This window comes from Haliotis rubra, unplaced genomic scaffold, assembly GCF_003918875.1.
Source record: "Haliotis rubra isolate DU_JTF1 unplaced genomic scaffold, ASM391887v1 Scf613, whole genome shotgun sequence".
Taxonomy (NCBI): Eukaryota; Metazoa; Mollusca; class Gastropoda; order Lepetellida; family Haliotidae; genus Haliotis; species Haliotis rubra.
Genome location: NW_025767317.1, coordinates 537,386 through 556,925, shown reverse-complemented (window position 1 = coordinate 556,925; position 19,540 = coordinate 537,386). Strand labels below are relative to the sequence as shown.

Below are 19,540 nucleotides of genomic sequence, written 5' to 3'. Positions count from 1 at the left end.
CGCAGAGTTCATTTCACTTGAATCAAACATCCCATTTCTGCCCATTTGTAAGCACCTTACCACCTTTTAGGTTCTGAGTTGGATGCATAGGATTTGAAGTGCAGAGCATGTAAATACCCAATGTGACCTTTGGTTAGACATGCTGTTGATCACTGGACTGTCTGGTCAAGACTCGATTATTTACAGACCGCCGCCATATAGCTGGAATACTGCTGAGTGTGGCGTTAATCACTCAATCAATATCAAAAGGCTTCATATGACGTAGTTCTTACTGACAGTAGTTTATAATGACCAAACAACACTTCAAATGACTTTTACGTGACAGAGCAACTTGTGACACATAGCATTTCTTTCCACTTGAAATCCATTTCAAGAAAATTACATAAGGTCTTTATTAGATAAACTGTGACCAAATGAGTGAGGGCTAAGATATAGAATACATTCAAATCAGTGCTTGGAATGTGTGAAAAAGATAACCAACATCCTAAGAGCAAAACATTATCTGGAAGGTTAAATTTATGGTTATTCTTATTCTTGGGATTCAAGGATATAATTCTTCAGGGATGTAATTTGTAAGAGTGGTGAATTTCATATTTCATATAAAAACTACTGAATTTGTAACAAATACTAAAATTTACAAATCTACATACATTGGACCACAACTTTGGAGATTTTATGTCTAATGTATAAAAAGCTAAACACACGCCATGGCTACATTTACAGTTTTTTAACAGCAAATACAGTGTATATATAAGCATGGAGCAGAGGATGGGGAAATGGAAAAGCTTTTGGTCAAGCATTTAGTGACTTCTAAACATTTTATGCTTTCTGTTCATGAATATCAAATAGCACATATCTGATCAGTAATCATTGTGACAGTGAACTGTCAATGCAGTCAGTACTGTGATGTCTAACCATCTATTTATATACAGCCAGGCCTACATACCTCTCAGTCAAGTCCTGGTACTATAACTATATTTTTCCTAATAGTACAGTACGATGGCAATATTGTCTCTTTAAACAATTCTAGGGTTATTATATAAGACCAATGAGTACACCTACAGTTGTAACACGTATGACAACACTCAAGGTTACTTCTATAGTGAATATTGAATTATCATTTTGGATATCATTATTTCAGCGTTTGAAAAGTTAGAAGTGATTTTGACACCTTTGTATGCTATCATTTAGCCAATAACAAATTTATCAGGACTAGGCTACATCACATGCCATTATCTAAAAAATTGTTTTACTCTTCATTTTGAAGTAGAATTTAACAAATATTCAAATTCATTAACCAAGTAAATAAACTGATGACGCATTAAAGCTATATCTCATAATTGGAAATAAGCACAAAACAAATTGCGAACACTGTAACCAGACTATTGTAAAGCACTGAGGCTTGAAACACACACAAAAAAATGGGCATCAAGGTATATACCGTCACTGATAGGGTCTTAGTATTATGTATAAATAGACATTATGGCAGTTAGGTGTAAGGGAGCAGGGATTTTGACTTGAAATCGACTTGAATAAACAAACTTTTTTGAGCTCCACTGAGGCAGTAGTTCCCAAAGCACAGCTTTTGGTTTTGTGATCTAAGTCTCATTTTTTAGGTTCATCTATTGGCTGTAAATGCATGTATAGTGTGATAGGGGTATGTACAGTGGGCATTGATGAATCTGTCCTGAAACTTTAGGCCAAAACTTCCTATACAATATCTATCTTTATCACTCACCCTCCCTCCCACGACTACTTTTCTGCCATATATAAATGGTACATTATGATGGCTATATATTTCATCTACTCCTCACAAAAATAAAAGCAACAAAACATCTTGTGAAATACTTACAGTCAGTGCACTAAAACCAGAATGTAAAACCCAATACCTTTGACTGATTGTAAAGTTCAACAAATGAGCAAGGGTCAACCAAACATAGCCCCACCAAGCAAAATGTGGTGTAAGCAAACGCTGCATAATCTACCCCATGCACTGTGTGTAGAGAGTGAAGAGGGTTATACGTCAATTTTAGCGATATTTCCGCTATACAACTGCAGTGAACACTAGAAGCTTGGCTTCACATATTTTGAAAATCAAACTGTGCCTTTGGCATAGTGAATGAACACTTCTACCACAAACCTAGCCCTTACCCTTGGAAAATAGATGGTTTCCATACAATCCGTAGCATTTGGACATGATGTAACTCTGGACATGACATCTGTAGGTATAATCTATCTGGGCAATTTAGTACAGTGTTCGAAATTTCGAATCCCGAATATGAAAAAAAAGTCAGATTCGGGATTCGAATCCCCAATGCCCAATCCGTTTCTAACTTCATGTTGCTTGGCAATTTGAGTCTGAAACAGGTCTAACTTTGTTTGTAGTGAATGCTCCCAATACATACCCCAACAAGACTAAACTGGGCAACAGTTCAAGAAATGTTCTGTCTCAATGGCTTCTCACCAGAAGTGTCAACAATGGTTATGTGGTAGCACAAGATTTAAGACATTAAATCTCTTTAAAATATAATCTGATAAAAAATCATGAGAAAAACAAAGTGAATTAATGTTAACAACCCACTGCAAAATCACAACACACCAAAGCGTCCATGAATATACAAATAAATGGCTATCAGGTCCTGAAATGGATCCTGATATATTGAATATCAGGTCCATATCACAAAAATACCAGTAATAGCCTTAGTAAAATCATCCAATCAAAGAGATTCAGCTTTTGAGGCTTTGTTACTTTGCAGGAAATGTCATCTATGTGATATCTCTAGATTTGGGGAGTTATGTTCTATAAAGTCTTAAAGGTGAAATGAAAATAAAACATGATAAATAAAGACACAAATAACTGGCAACATTTTCAGATCCACTTCATGGTAAACTATTCTCAGCTTTTTGCAAAAAAGACCAAATGGGATTTCAATATGTCTCTTTACTGAATTGTGGATAGGAGAATTTGTGTGAACTTAAGACATGAAATCATCCGTGTCTACTTCAATGTCTTTGGTTAAGTGGTTTCAGATCAGATATTGAAATCATGGACAAAATGATACAGTTAAACCAGCTTAATGTGGACCTTTTTCGTCCAGAAATCCCCAATTTTAATGATTATCGTGGCAGCAAACACATATGTAATAAATAATCTATCCTAATTCAATAAATCCAGTGGTCTTTACTGGGTTAACATGGTGCCCCTGTTAACAGAAGGGTGTACAGTCTACAGTCAGTGACTACTGCCGTTGTATTAACTCAACTAGTCTTGGACTATTTGAGCCAATCCTGAAACTGAAATCATTAACATGTATATAAATATGACAGCTGGACAAAAGAACACCACGTAAGCAACAAGCAAGTGCGTACACCAGGGACCAGCATCACAAAGGTAGTTCAGTCAAGGTGTTAGTTGTGGGTGTTAGTGCATTCAAGCAGCATGCATGCACATGTCACGCAACACATGGGAGGTGCAGGGAAACAGTATATGGGAAAAGATCAGGAAAATTATGCAGACTTCTAAAACTAGGCTTGACATGAAATCAAAAGTGATTCACTATAATTTCATATGTCATCGTTCGATTATAATGAGCATATACAAGCAAAACTCCCAGATGACAAAATATATTTATTCATATAGTGCTGGGGATACAGGTTATGTACACATGAGATAGCACAGAGTCATGTACATGAGATGAATCAACAAATGTTGAATAACAATCAGGATAGGTTGAGTGTATATGTATAGCAATGCTTCAAAATATTATAGTCCAATTTATTTCTTTGTCATAAAATATAACCTGTCGAAATCTTTGAAATAATTAAAATTAAATTAAAAATCAATGTTGGTAATTCATTATAAGGTATATTTAAAATTAAGTTTAATTGTTTTTGGAGTGTGTAGGTTTTTTTAAAGGGGAATGAAAAAATAATTAATATAAATGTCAAATAAATGTGTATTCAAGGCTTTTTATCATGTTCATCATTAATTTATTTGCTTATAAACATACACTCTAACCTGTACGTTTCTCAAAAACAACCCCAACAAAGAGAACCACTGGATTAACTCCTTTATTGCAAAACATTGCTTGAATTTCACATCGTAAAGATACATTGTAAAACTATTATTTCAATACAGATCTCAGCACAAAAATAAATCAAGTAAACTGTCACATACGATTATTTACAAATGTCCAATTAATCTCATGATACATTGAGGAGTTTCTGGATCCTTCCTTCTTGTCAGATTACTCTCTGCCTTAAAATATAACTAAAGCATCATCCTAAGGCCACAATTAAAACATATCTGTTAGGGGCAGTTTAGTTCCGGATAATTGAAAATCGTTTATTTTCTGAAGCAGCCAATCAACGTTCAACAAAAGGTGTAATCTCCTTAGGGACATACAGGAAAAATACTACCCTGTGACTTCTTTCCCATATGGGTAATAATAGGTGATTACAAGTCACATTGGTAGGACAGACAGACCTGCAGATTTGGGGGCAAATATGTGTGAACGAGTGAAAAACAACTTTTCTAAAAACAGGATGACAGTTTGGTTTGTTTTTATCGTGGCTCAGAGTTTTAAAAGTTTGATCTGCAGATAAGGTGTTCTCACAAAACTGATAAAGACTGATACTCCTTTTAAGATTACAACCAAAGCCATTATTTGGGTGTTTAATTGTTAACACATATCACATATCTGATGCATGAATACACACATACTTATTGTATTCCATTGTATTTCCAACTCTAAAGCAATTGCACAGAGATAGGCAATATTAACCTGCAACACTCAACATAATCCAGAACAATTTCACACAATGATACATCTTGATATAACATATATCATAGGACAAAAACTAAATTTCTTCAGGATAATAAATTGAAATGATTCACACAAAGGTTTAAGTACACTTTCATAGGTATATAATCTGTAATGTCAACAGATTATAATGGAGATCCTGTGACAGACATTGCCTAGGTGTAAAACTAGATATAGAACCATGAAAAGCATAAATACATATTGAAAGCTGTTATTGTTAAATGAGTACATGCCCATGCAAAAAGTAAGATGCATGGTCTGATGATGATATAAAAAAATGGTGATTGTGTTAGAACTTGAATTAATGAAAGTAAAATAAAAGTAATGTAAATGATTCAAGTTTTGAATTAGCCATTACTCTCACTCAGTCCAACATTTGGGTCATCTCAGTCCTGGAGGTCATTTATACATGAAACAAACCCTGATCAATTGTTAATTAGCACAGCTCAGCAATATAGTAAGCAAATATAGTATTACTTGTTAAAAAGAATCTTGGAGAAATTTGTTTGATATGTCGGTGAAGAAATAGGTCCGTAAGAAACTCTACTCTCACTGTACAACTGGGCACTCTAACAGGGAGTTAAGCTACTCAGTGTTAAAGACGTACTTCACACACACAAGTATGTCTGGTAGACACTCTTACAGTAACAACCTGTCAGATGCAACAGCATATTTGGCTAACTGGATATCATATTTGGGAACAGCTTAGCCTGGTTTCACAGGCACTACAGTACATTGGGAACAGCTTAGTCTGGTTTCACTGGCACTACAGTACATTGGGGAACAGCTTAGTCTGGTTTCACAGGCACTACAGTACATTGGGGAACAGCTTAGTCTGGTTTCACTGGCACTACAGTACATTGGGGAACAGCTTAGTCTGGTTTCACTGGCACTACAGTACATTGGGAAACAGCTTAGTCTGGTTTCACTGGCACTACAGTACATTGGGGAACAGCTTAGTCTGGTTTCACAGGCACTACAGTATATTGGGGAACAGCTTAGCCTGGTTTCACAGGCACTACAGTACATTGGGGAACAGCTTAGTCTGGTTTCACTGGCACTACAGTATATTGGGGAACAGCTTAGTCTGGTTTCACAGGCACTACAGTACATTGGGGAACAGCTTAGTCTGGTTTCACAGGCACTACAGTATATTGGGGAACAGCTTAGTCTGGTTTCACAGGCACTTCAGTACATTGGGGAACAGCTTAGTCTGGTTTCACTGGCACTACAGTATATTGGGGAACAGCTTAGTCTGGTTTCACAGGCACTACAGTATATTGGGGAACAGCTTAGTCTGGTTTCACAGGCACTATAGTATACTGGGGAACAGCTTAGTCTGGTTTCACAGGCACTATAGTACATTGGGAACAGCTAGTCTGGTTTCACTGGCACTACAGTATTTGGGGAACAGCTTAGTCTGGTTTCACAGCTTAGTCTGGTTTCACAGGCACTACAGTACATTGGGGAACAGCTACATTGGGGAACAGCTTAGTCTGGTTTCACTGGCACTACAGTATATTGGGGAACAGCTTAGTCTGGTTTCACAGGCACTACAGTATATTGGGGAACAGCTTAGTCTGGTTTCACTGGCACTACAGTACATTGGGGAACAGCTTAGTCTGGTTTCACAGGCACTATAGTATATTGGGGAACAGCTTAGTCTGGTTTCACAGGCACTACAGTACATTGGGGAACAGCTTAGTCTGGTTTCACAGGCACTACAGCTTATAGTATATTGGGGAACAGCTTAGCCTGGTTTCACTGGCACTACAGTACATTGGGGAACAGCTTAGCCTGGTTTCACTGGCACTACAGTACATTGGGGAACAGCTTAGTCTGGTTTCACTGGCACTACAGTAACAGCTTAGCCTGGGAACTACAGCTTAGCCTGGTTTCACAGGCACTACAGTACATTGGGGAACAGCTTAGCCTGGTTTCACTGGCACTACAGTACATTGGGGAACAGCTTAGTCTGGTTTCACAGGCACTACAGTACATTGGGGAACAGCTTAGTCTGGTTTCACAGGCACTACAGTATATTGGGGAACAGCTTAGTCTGGTTTCACAGGCACTACAGTATATTGGGGAACAGCTTAGTCTGGTTTCACAGGCACACTACAGTATATTGGGGAACAGCTTAGTCTGGTTTCACAGGCACTATAGTATATTGGGGAACAGCTTAGTCTGGTTTCACAGGCACTACAGTATATTGGGGAACAGCTTAGTCTGGTTTCACAGGCACTACAGTATATTGGGGAACAGCTTAGTCTGGTTTCACAGGCACTACAGTATATTGGGGAACAGCTTAGTCTGGTTTCACAGGCACTACAGTATATTGGGGAACAGCTTAGCCTGGTTTCACAGGCACTACAGTACATTGGGGAACAGCTTAGTCTGGTTTCACTGGCACTACAGTATATTGGGGAACAGCTTAGTCTGGTTTCACAGGCACTACAGTACATTGGGGAACAGCTTAGTCTGGTTTCACAGGCACTACAGTATATTGGGGAACAGCTTAGTCTGGTTTCACTGGCACTACAGTATATTGGGGAACAGCTTAGTCTGGTTTCACAGGCACTACAGTACATTGGGGAACAGCTTAGTCTGGTTTCACTGGCACTACAGTATATTGGGGAACAGCTTAGTCTGGTTTCACTGGCACTACAGTATATTGGGGAACAGCTTAGTCTGGTTTCACTGGCACTACAGTATATTGGGGAACAGCTTAGTCTGGTTTCACTGGCACTACAGTATATTGGGAACAGCTTAGTCTGGTTTCACAGGCACTACAGTATATTGGGGAACAGCTTAGTCTGGTTTCACTGGCACTACAGTATATTGGGGAACAGCTTAGTCTGGTTTCACAGGCACTACAGTATATTGGGGAACAGCTTAGTCTGGTTTCACTGACACTACAGTACATTGGGGAACAGCTTAGTCTGGTTTCACAGGCACTATAGTATACTGGGGAACAGCTTAGTCTGGTTTCACAGGCATTACAGTGTATTGGGGAACAGCTTAGTCTGGTTTCACAGGCACTATAGTATACTGGGGAACAGCTTAGTCTGGTTTCACAGGCACTACAGTACATTGGGGAACAGCTTAGCCTGGTTTTACAGGCATTACAGTGTATTGGGGAACAGCTTAGTCTGGTTTCACAGGCACTATAGTATATTGGGGGACAACTAAGTCTGGTTTCACAGGCACTACAGTATATTGGGGAACAGCTTAGTCTGGTTTCACAGGCACTACAGTATATTGGGGAACAGCTTATTTGGTTTCACAGGAACTATAGTATATTGGGGAACAGCCTAGTCTGGTTTCACAGGCACTACAGTATACTGGGGAACGGATTAGTCTTGTGAGGAAACTAGAACATATTTGGGGAACAGCTTAGTCTTGTGGATACTATAGCATATTAGGGGAACAGCTTAGTCTTGTGAGTACTATAGCATATTAGGGGAATAGCTTAGTCTTGGTTCAACTTAAACTGCAGCATATTGGGGGGAAAGATTAGTCTTGGTTCAAGGACACTCCAGCATATTACGGGAAGATATTAGTCTTGGTTCAAGGAAACTACAGTATATTAGGGGGAAGATTAGTCTTGGTTCAAGGAAACTACAGTATATTAGGGGGGAAGATTAGTCTTGGTTCAAGGAAACTACAGCATATTAGGGGGAAAGATTAGTCTTGGTTCAAGGAAACTACAGTATTTTGGGGGAACTGTTAAGTCGTGGTTCAAGGACACTACAGCATATTAGGGTAACGGCTTAACCTTGGTTCACAGGTTGAAGAAACCTTCAAATCTTGACTTACAGGAAAAATTTGGGAAACTAAGAAGTGTGTTATTAATGGCACTACAGCATACTAGGGAACAACTGAGTATTTGTTTTAGACTCACTTGTCATGTTTGACACTACCTAGCAATGAACTATTACCAAGGGTGTGAATAGTCAGATATGTAAACCTACATGTCTAACAACAAACAGCTAGTATATGACTGATGAAGAAGCTGACGAGTGCTGGGTAGAGGAATTAAGATACATGAATATAGGGATCCTCTGGTCACACGTCCTGAAATGTAACTGTAACAGTTAGAACAATATGATACTAGTCCGTCCTTGCATGTTGTGTACTTGTCATCAAAGCAAACAACATGTCAAAATTCATAAAATGTAGTGACTGCAGACATCCTCGCCCGGTAGGTTGGCTCAGAGGGTGCCGATGTGTCTATTCACTGACTTTAAGCTATACCTCTGTGCTTTTCAATACTACCTCCTACAGATTTGAGACACAAGAAAACATCTGTTACTGGGAACAGTATTTCAGTGTATCATGACATGAAGTGGGAGAAAGGCTTGAAGTGACAGTGGTTGTAGAAAACCGATATGTAAATAGCCCTGACTGACACAGGACCATCATGAGGTCCAATCTTGGACTCAAACCCAGCAGCAGCAGATCCTGGCATGACAAAGGGTGGCAAAGGTTGAACATACCGCAAGATATTAGAAGCAGCCAGGGCTTTGCATTATGTCTACAACTGAGTCCATTTTTATACCACTTTTGACTATATTTAAGATGGGGAACCCAGGAATGGGGTCCAGACATCAGTTGTATAAGCAAACACTCACTAGGCTATCTACATGCTTCTTAAATCTAATGAATCTATACAGCTGTCCTGTACACAACTTCAAGACTGCACTAGCCGATTTAAGCTATGAATGCATTGAGAAAATGTGAAACACAAGAGATGGATTCTGCAAAGCCATCAACAAATTCCACAGGTCTACAGACCATTTGAGTCATGGCTACTATTCCAGGTTTTAAAAATGGCTCATTATCGATGAACCTCAGTTATCTACCAATTTCATGACTGCATAATTTTCCTGGGATTAATATGAAAGACAAGACAAGGTGAAGTGCAATCAAAGAAATTAGTGCAAACTGCACACCACCAGAACATAATACAGGGACATGCTCTGCCCACAAGCTCTGCTCACATGAAATGCACAATCTTAACTGTCTGTGTCATTCTAAAGTGGACTATTTAGCTATCTTCTCCTACTGCTACTTGCCAATGTGATGGGGAAGAGATGAACACACACTGCACTCTGTATTGTTGCACTTCATAGTACATATATTTACTAACTGAATCAAAATATTAAAGCTTTTGAATCAAAAAGGTCATTGCAGAAAATAATATTTCGTTTCCCCTTAAAAGAATTCATTTCAACACTTTGATTCAAATTCAGCAGTTTCATCCAACCATATTCTAAACTGATTCAGTTTTTGTTCTGACACACATGGTGAATCCAGATCCCAACCCCATCACAGAGTTATCTCCCCTCCACCACGACAACAAGGTGAAGTACTGTTAGTCACCAGTGTAGAAAGGGAAAGAGTAGAAATGCTCACAGAATGAGTCTAGTTAGTCTAGTCGAGTGTTAGTGTGATACTTGGCGCTACATATTAGATGTATTCTGCTATGGCCGTATTGTTATAACAAGCTCCAGAAGAAGAACATAAACACAGCCATTAATGTCAGTGGTGTGACAGCCACAAGGGAAATGAGAGCTGATAATTGCAGTTCGTGACAAGATGTTAATAATTGCTGTAAACGTGGAATGCATGCACGGCACTCATGCAGAGATAATCACCCAAATTGAAATAACATCAGCAAATAAACAACAACATATACATTAAAATTATATAAATCAAAAACTTGAACTATTAAAACTTGTGACTGTGAGTAGTGACTTAAAAAGTAGAAATGTATATATTGAAGATAATTATCAACCAACCGACTGTATCACAATATTATGGAAGGATTAGTTAATTGTTACAAAATGAGAAGACGTATAATGGCTGACACATGACTTCACTCTTCCCTTGAAGGGTGGGGTAGCCTAGTGGTTGAAGCGTTCGCTCATCACGCCGAAGGCCCAGGTTCGATTCCCCACATGGGTACCATGTGTGAAGCCCATTTCTGGTGTCCCCCGCAGTGATGTTGCTGGAATATTGCTAAAAGCGGCATAAACCATACTCACTCACTCTTCCCTTGAATACTCCAAATGTAAACAAAGACAGAGCATTAAGGCTTCATCATAACCCTGAGAGTGGACATTATTTCCTGTATTTATCTACAGGCAGTTCACTTCGGGACCTATACATGCACTTCACATTATGTTCAGCCAATACACATGCAATCTTGTATTAGCTTCGGGATGCAGATTCCATGAATTCATAGAAAATGAATGTTTTTGACAGTCACACTTTCAAATGAAAACAGTAGCAAACTCCATTTCAAGAATGTTAAAATCCTTTCTAATAATGGGTTGCACGATGCAAGATGACCCTGTTTCAGCTGGAACCTACATCCGAACACTTACAAGGATATCAATACTATACATTATGATTAGTCATCATGATGAACCTACCTTGCTGGTGTGTTTGGGAGGAGTCTGATTGTTATTGTTATAGTTGCTGTGACTGTTTGGCTTCCCTCGGACACGCTCCTCCTAAAAAGGTGAAGGTTATCTCAGAGACAGGTCTACACAGATACTAAACAACATTTACCACCATTCTTAGCAGTTCCGACAACATGACAACACTGAGGTCACAAACAGCATACAGAGGAAGGTGCATCGATCATGTCAATTATCTCAACTAACACTTTTTACCTCTAATCTTACTTTTTCAATATTTGTTACAAATAAGAGAAGAATCTACCCTGTAAGAACTATTATACCAAATATGCAATTTAAAGTCAAAGGGTAAATTTTCCATTTTGAAATCTAACATGTTTTCAAAACAAAACAGATATCTTAATTATACATTTGCTGTACTTATCCAAATCTAACTCACAAAGACGATTTATAATAGATGAATAAATCTGAGAGTGTGTCTCATATTTCAAATTAGAAACTGACAGACTCATTTGTCATAACTATTTTCAGAACATTAAAGTATTGTCTAACCCAATATTTATGCATTTCCTATAACATGACTTTCTCAACATCACTGGTCTTTGAGCAAGGATCAAGTTTTGGTTGAATTTGCCAAACTGTCACAATACATTACTTCTATAACATCAATTCATCTACCCGGTACTTTTTATGCTAACCTCTGAAGGATTACATTCTCCCATTTGTCTGGCTGTTCAGTTGAAAAAGATAATTATTCCTACAACTTCAACTCAACTGACATTGCATTTGTAGTTCCGGATGGTGCACCAGTCTTGGAACCATAGCAGTTAACAACACAAGCACAACGACAATACACATAAACATCTTCACTAAGCAGTTCTAGTCTCAGTTTGTGTGTTTAACTGGAGTTATGCCCCCTTGATAAGGTCACACTCTAATTCTATATCATGTATAAGCACATGGAAAATGGAGATTAGATATGAACATGGTCATGTATAACATGCAGATAGATTGTGGATCTGAACCTCTTGTTCTCCATCCTCTGCATCTTCTGTGTTTTGATCTGACGGGAGTTTTGTAAGCTCCACCCCGCTAGGGACAGGTGCGGTGTGGTCATCTCCTGGGGGATGCGAGCTGGTCTCCTCATCCTGAGAGATACAGTTTGGAAGAGAAGCAGCAAGATATGAGCAAAGCAAATACTACAGAGCATGAGAGCACTGGACAGATGACTCAGTAAGGTGGGGGCAGTCTGCATCAGTCAAAGCGGGACTCAAGCAACAGTGTGGAGTTTAAGCAAAATTACTGAATTTTTAGTTTGGTGGATGGCTTAATGAACTATACCATAGTCAAAGTTATGTAGAGTAACACCACAGACTTTCCAGTGAATCATGTCTCCACTCCGTTTTGAAATATACCCTGGAACTATCAGTTATATCAGTTTCATTCCAGAAGTTACATCACCAGTTGCATCTCTATTACCACTAGAATTGTTCTTGCTCATGACCTTGAAACAAACACTGATCAAAACAGTTCTTCTGAACGCGAATTCAGTGCAAATAGAGGTGCCTCAGAAGACTGTACCACCCATGCACAAAACAATGAAGAGAACAACTATCTCACCATTAGTAAAAAACAGGTCTCTTTCTAAAGATATTCTCATGATACTAATGCACATTATGTCAATACTCGATGTATCATTTCCACCCAGTCTGCATCGTCCCGTACTGAGTCACCTGGGCATAGAGAGCGCATCAATACATAGACCGTGATTGGTTGGTTTCATACAGATATAGAAATACTGAATTCTCTACCACCATTAGTGTGACACGTCTATAACTTGATGAAGAGAACAGATCATAGCTCACACTACCTTACATATGTGGAAAGTTTTACAGGAACTTGTGCAAAGGAAACTTATCATTCAGAATTACATGAAGACTGAACAAAATTGTCAACATGATCAAGAATGCTGTGCAGAATGAAATTTGTGCATGCAGATGAAAGCAAGCTATAACATCTAGTAAACACTACTAAACTATCCTCCGCAGAAACTCTCATTACACCTTTCATTAACGACACTAACTTACAACATAATACATAATATTTTATAATGTGTGCTTTCCAAGGAAGAAGTGACACACGGAATCAGGTTTCACCTACAACTGTCAGTCAGGAATTGTATCCAAGAGATGGTCACAATACATGTTTTCATATATCTTGTTTTGGAATAAAGTGAACAAATATCCCTGTATAGTGACTTCAGCACATCCTTTGTACTTAGTGTGTGATCTGAACTAGTAATATGCTCCATGGACTGGCAGTTGATGAGCATCTGTGAGCAAACATCCTCCCCGAACTGGCTTCTGACATCTCCAGTACATGTCAGTAGCTCCCATCATCCTCATGATTATCCTGATGAGTTTAGGACGGCCTTCATACAACTGTGCTGTTGTTATGTAAGAGGTCGTAATCCAAAGGACAATTCTATCACCTCTAAACTATGCGGAGGATTTTTCAGCAGTTTCTTTCTAGCAAAATTACTTAATGTCAAACTGTGTCTGCACTGATCTATCGATGAGTCTCAATACTGACCTTGACCTCTTCTGCAGGGATCTGATCTATAGGGAGGTCAACCCGTGTATCCCGGGTATCTCGAACCTCACGTGCTCCATAAGTTTGGCGGTTAGTTTGTTTTGCTTTGAATACACCACCATCATCTGGGAACAATAGTCAAAGAAACAGTACAGTATTACTCAAATAAAGCAATAATTTTAGTATAAGTATAGAACAATTAAAAGATAAAATAAGAGTTATTTATTCATTTTAAGATGTAGCTCTTGTGGCTGATAACATCTCAAAAAAGAAACATAAAATGGGCACACCTGACCAAGGGGAGGTAACTACTACCTTTATCATAATCCACTTCCTGTGCTTTCTTCCGTTCTGCCGGGCGTTTGTGTGTGACTGGTTTCCGTGGGAATACGTTGTCCTCCTCATACTGCCCACGATTCTGACGATTGTTTTGATGCTTTTTGTATCTAAAAAAACAATATTTATCAACTGTATACGTGAATCATGGGACACATGTGTAAAGAGTGAAGAGAGAGTGATTTTGGTTTTACGCCACTTTTAGCAGTATTCCAGCAATATCACGGCCGGGGGACACCAGAAATGGGCTTCACACACTGTGCCCATGTGGGGAATCGAACACAGGTCTTCAGCAGGACGAGTAAACACATTAACCACTAGACTACTCCACCACCTCACATGAGTAAAGAAGTGGGACAAGTTTATTATTCCATATTTCAATTCTATGCATGCTTGGCCCCCCCAACAAATTTTGCTGGATAAAAATATCAATACATTGAAAGATCATTGCCTGAAAGAATAAGTATTGATTATTGATATTAAAATTGTGTGATAGATAATTTCTTACACATAAAGTTGTCATCAAACACGCTTTTAAAAATAAACATAACACACAAAGTTGAGTCCTTATTTTGCATTGTTTTATTTTGCTCAAGTTATTTCTCTGATATTTATCGATAACTGATTGATATTTAGTGACCAGTAATCGATTTCTATGATCTATAACAATAGCCAGCCCCACCCCTGTAAACAGCAACATTCATGACAGTGGAACAGATGAGATTACCGATTACTGTAGCTGTTCTCTGATGGCGGGTAGGAGGAGTGTGAGTGGTCAGGTGACCACTGCTTGCCGTTCTTTGAGCCACGGCTGAGTTTCAAGGGCGGCAATCTGTCGTGTAAACTCATGTATAAAACACACCGACAAACCATATTCCTGAACAGCATAACAAATAGCATGCAAGGTAAAATGCCATGCACTCCTAAGTCAGGAGTGCACTTGTGCTTGTTATTTAATTCAGCATCATTCCAGCTGTATGACTGCAGTCTGTAAAGAATCATGTCTGGACCTGATAATCCAGTGATAGATGCTGTGTGCAATGATACATGCTGTTAGGTTAGCTGTTAGTCAACCAATCCCACATCTGAACATTTGATACCAATACTCTTAAACCCAGCACAGGCTGCTGACCTGAACATTTGATACCAATAGAGTCTTAAAACCAGCACAGGCTGCTGACCTGAACATTTGATACCAATACTCTTAAACCCAGCACAGGCTGCTGACCTGAACATTTGATACCAATACTCTTAAAACCAACACAGGCTGCTGACCTGACCATTTGATACCAATACTCGTAAAACCAGCACAGGCTGTTAACCCATTCTAACCCTGAATCCCCACAGGTCTGGCATCTTGTGACATCCCCCACTTACTTCTCAATCTTGGGTGAGGTCCTGAAGTTAGGTGCTGTTGTCTCGGTGTACTGACCCCCGTAAAACCGGTCATGCTCCCTCACTGCCACATAACACTCATGTTGCCGCAGCAGACTCGGGTCGTTGATATGTGTCCCACCTCTAGTGAACAGCCTGGAAGAACAGTCGGCATGGTTTAACTATATTATCTAGACCTGTCACTAGTGTCAGCAAAGCCACATGGCTGGACCACCTGATCCAACTCAGCTGCCTCTAATGACAGGAAACAGGGTGCTGAAGTAGACCCATTCTCACCTGGTTTCCATGGTGATGGTGCACAAAAGTAAATATTACTACTAAGGAAAGATGCACAATACAAAATATCACAGTTTGTCCTGTTTACATGGTCTATGTAGACAGATTCTGTTATAGAGTTCAAATCTTTTAAAATGAATCATATCTTGTCTTAAAGGACAAAATATAGCTTTAGTACAGACTCTTGCGAAAATTTTGACAATCTTTCCTAAGATGTGACATACCTGACTGCACATCCACCGAGTTCTTCCTTGATGGACCTGACATCATTGACACATTCAATGACCTTGCTCATGTCACCTAAGGCTTTCTGTCCAAGTGTGACAACTCGGGGTCTGTTCAACACTTTCTTGTTTGGCCATACTCTGTGAATGGAAAGATGCATTAATAATCAACTTTCAGAATAAACTCTGTTTTCCAAAGGTGCAAGCATGTATAGTAAAACATGGCAATCTGGCAGATGTATTGTACTTTACAAATAAGTTTGAGGAGATACAAGAAGTCTTGAGAATTTGATGTGGTTCACAAAATGGGCCTGAACAATCGGCATATTACACTCCATGAGTCGGAGGAGAGTTACAGGCAAAGAATCCTTCATCTAAATGTATCAAAGGTGCATAATGAGTTCTTAGATAGTCAGCTGGCTATGTGGGTCACCACCTCTAATGACCTCCAATTCAGATACGGAGGTATATACATAAACCTTTCTTCATCACTTGATAAATACACCACAAGGTGAATTAATCAATATTGTTTGTGTATATGGAGGTATATACATAACACCTTTCTTCATCACTTGATAAATACACTACAAGGTGAGTTAATCAATATTGTTTGTGTATACGGAGGTATATACATAAACCTTTCTTCATCACTTGATAAATACACTACAAGGTGAGTTAATCAATATTGTTTGTGTATATAGAGGTATATACATAACACCTTTCTTCATCACTTGATAAATACACTACAAGGTGAGTTAATCAATATTGTTTGTGTATATGGAGGTATATACATACACCTTTCTTCATCACTTGATAAATACACTACAAGGTGAGTTAATCAATATTGTTTGTGTATACGGAGGTATATACATAAACCTTTCTTCATCACTTGATAAATACACTACAAGGTGAGTTAATCAATATTGTTTGTGTATATAGAGGTATATACATAACACCTTTCTTCATCACTTGATAAATACACTACAAGGTGAGTTAATCAATATTGTTTGTGTATATAGAGGTATATACATAACACCTTTCTTCATCACTTGATAAATACACTACAAGGTGAGTTAATCAATATTGTTTGTGTATACGGAGGTATATACATAAACCTTTCTTCATCACTTGATAAATACACTACAAGGTGAGTTAATCAATATTGTTTGTGTATATAGAGGTATATACATAACACCTTTCTTCATCACTTGATAAATACACTACAAGGTGAGTTATGTAATTTTTAGAGTAAAATTTATATTTTATACTTATCCTGACTCATGCTCTTTTTGCTTGTCTTATTCTTCTTGCGAACATAGTGGAACATTTGTATCTCCCTAATTGAAGCTCCCTTCAATGTTAAATCACTAATTAGTACTCACCACGAGTTACCTCCCTTCCACAAGCGCGGGGACGAGGGCGCCACCTCCACCCATGTGCCTCACTCTCTTCTCATATACTGAGCCCAACATTTGAATTTACAGGGAAATCCAAAGTGTTATGTGGGGAGGATGGGAGGGCTTACCTCATGAGTCAGAATAAGTATAAAATATCAATTTTACTCTAAAAATTACATATTTTTCCTTATCCTGACTCATGCTCTTTTTGCTTGTAGAATCCTACGGAAAAGGAGGTGGGAATATATAATACTTTGGATTTTAATAATTAGTGATTTGAACTGTGATGATTGTAATAACCCTATGGGAACTTCATAAAGGCAGTGAACTGATGAATTCCTGCTGCTAACTTATCAGCTGCCATATAAAGGTTATTACAATGTACTTATTATGATAAAGTATATATAACATTAATACAATGCTTAAGACTAATAGACTTAAGCTTGTTAATATGCTAGTATAAACTCCTTAGAGTTTGTTAGCTAAAATACTTTAAGATATAAACATAGTACTAAGCTTAAGATATGATTAAACTTAAGCTAATTATATAATAGCAAAACTCTTTAGAGTTTGTTAGCTAATATACTTATATGATATAAACATAGTACTGAGCTTAAGATATGAATAAGCTTAAGCTACCTATATAATAGCCCAAACTCTGTAGAGTTTGTTAGCTAATATATTTTTACAATATGAGTATAGTACTGTGCTTAAGATATAATTAACTTAAGCTACATATACAATAGCCAAAAACTCTGTAGAGTTTATTAGCTAATAGATTTATAATGTAACCATAGTACTAAGCTTAAGATATGATTAGACCTAAGCTAAATGTATATAGCAAAAAACTCCTTAGAGTTTATTAACTAATATACTTTTATGTTATAAACATAGTACTGAGCTTAAGATATGATTAAACTTAAGCTATATATATAATAGCAAAACTCCGTAGAGTTTGTTAGCTAATACATTTTATAATGTAACCATACTGCTTAAGATATGATGAAACTTAAGCTAATTATATAATAGCTAAAAACCCTTTAGAGTTTGTTAGCTAAAATACTTATATGATATAAACCTAGTATTGAGCTTAAGATATGAAGGAAAACCTTAAGCTAAATATATAATAGCAAAAAAACCTTTAGAGTTTTGTTAGCTAATATACCTATATGATATAAACATAGTATTGAGCTTAAGATATGAAGGAAACCTTAAGCTACATATATAATAGCAAAAACTCTGTAGAGTTTGTTAGCTAATACATGTTATAATGTAACCATAAAGCTTAAAATATGATGAAACTTAAGCCAAATATATAATAGCAAAAACTCTTTAGAGTTTGTTAGCTAATATACCTATATGATATAAACATAGTACTGCGCTTAAGATATGAATAAGCTTAAGTTACATATATAATAGCAAAAACTCCGTAGAGTTTGTTAGCTAATACATGTTATAATGTAACCATAATGCTTAAGATATGATGAAACTTAAGCCAAATAGCTAAAAACTCTTTAGAGTTTGTTAGCTAATATACTTATATGATATAAACATAGTACTGAGCTTAAGATATGAATAAGCTTAAGCTACCTATATAATAGCAAAAACTCCGTAGAGTTTGTTAGCTAATATATTTTTACAATATGAGTATAGTACTATGCTTAAGATATAATTAACTTAAGCTACGTATATAATAGCCAAAAACTCTGTAGAGTTTGTTAGCTAATGCATTTATAATGTAACCATAGTACTACGCTTAAGATATGATTAACTTAAGGTAAATATATAATAACAAACTCTGTAGATTTGTTAACTTATATATTGTATGATATAATAATCATAGTACTGTGATGATAAAAAAGAACTTAAGCAAATTATATATAGCATGTAGCTATTTAGTACTGTTATAAGATAAGTAGAAATCTGTAAGATTGACTTATCTTCTCCGAGGAACTGTCAACTGTTGTCTGAGGACCATGGGACCGAATTGGTGGATACCTGAGGCGTCCTCGGTGGTGATATCTCTCAGATAATGGTTGGCAACCACCATATCGGATCTCCAGAAATAA

General features: G+C 37.6%; 1 protein-coding gene across 5 annotated transcripts in view; it reads right to left on the bottom strand.

Moving 5' to 3' along the window:
• LOC124255940 (doublecortin domain-containing protein 2C-like) overlaps positions 1 to 19,540 on the bottom strand; it is a 138,388-nt gene that overhangs the window by 17,743 nt on the left and 101,105 nt on the right. For 4 of the 5 annotated variants that reach the window (XM_046689891.1, XM_046689888.1, XM_046689893.1 and 1 more), the window contains exons 4-10: positions 16,075 to 16,215; positions 15,557 to 15,709; positions 14,907 to 15,011; positions 14,159 to 14,289; positions 13,844 to 13,968; positions 12,277 to 12,399; positions 11,264 to 11,344 (exon numbers count right to left, since the gene is read on the bottom strand). In XM_046689891.1, coding sequence (XP_046545847.1) covers positions 11,264 to 11,344; positions 12,277 to 12,399; positions 13,844 to 13,968; positions 14,159 to 14,289; positions 14,907 to 15,011; positions 15,557 to 15,709; positions 16,075 to 16,215 — 859 coding nt within the window. The remainder of the gene's footprint in view (positions 1 to 11,263; positions 11,345 to 12,276; positions 12,400 to 13,843; positions 13,969 to 14,158; positions 14,290 to 14,906; positions 15,012 to 15,556; positions 15,710 to 16,074; positions 16,216 to 19,540) is intronic. The other variant, XM_046689892.1, reaches the window with a different exon arrangement.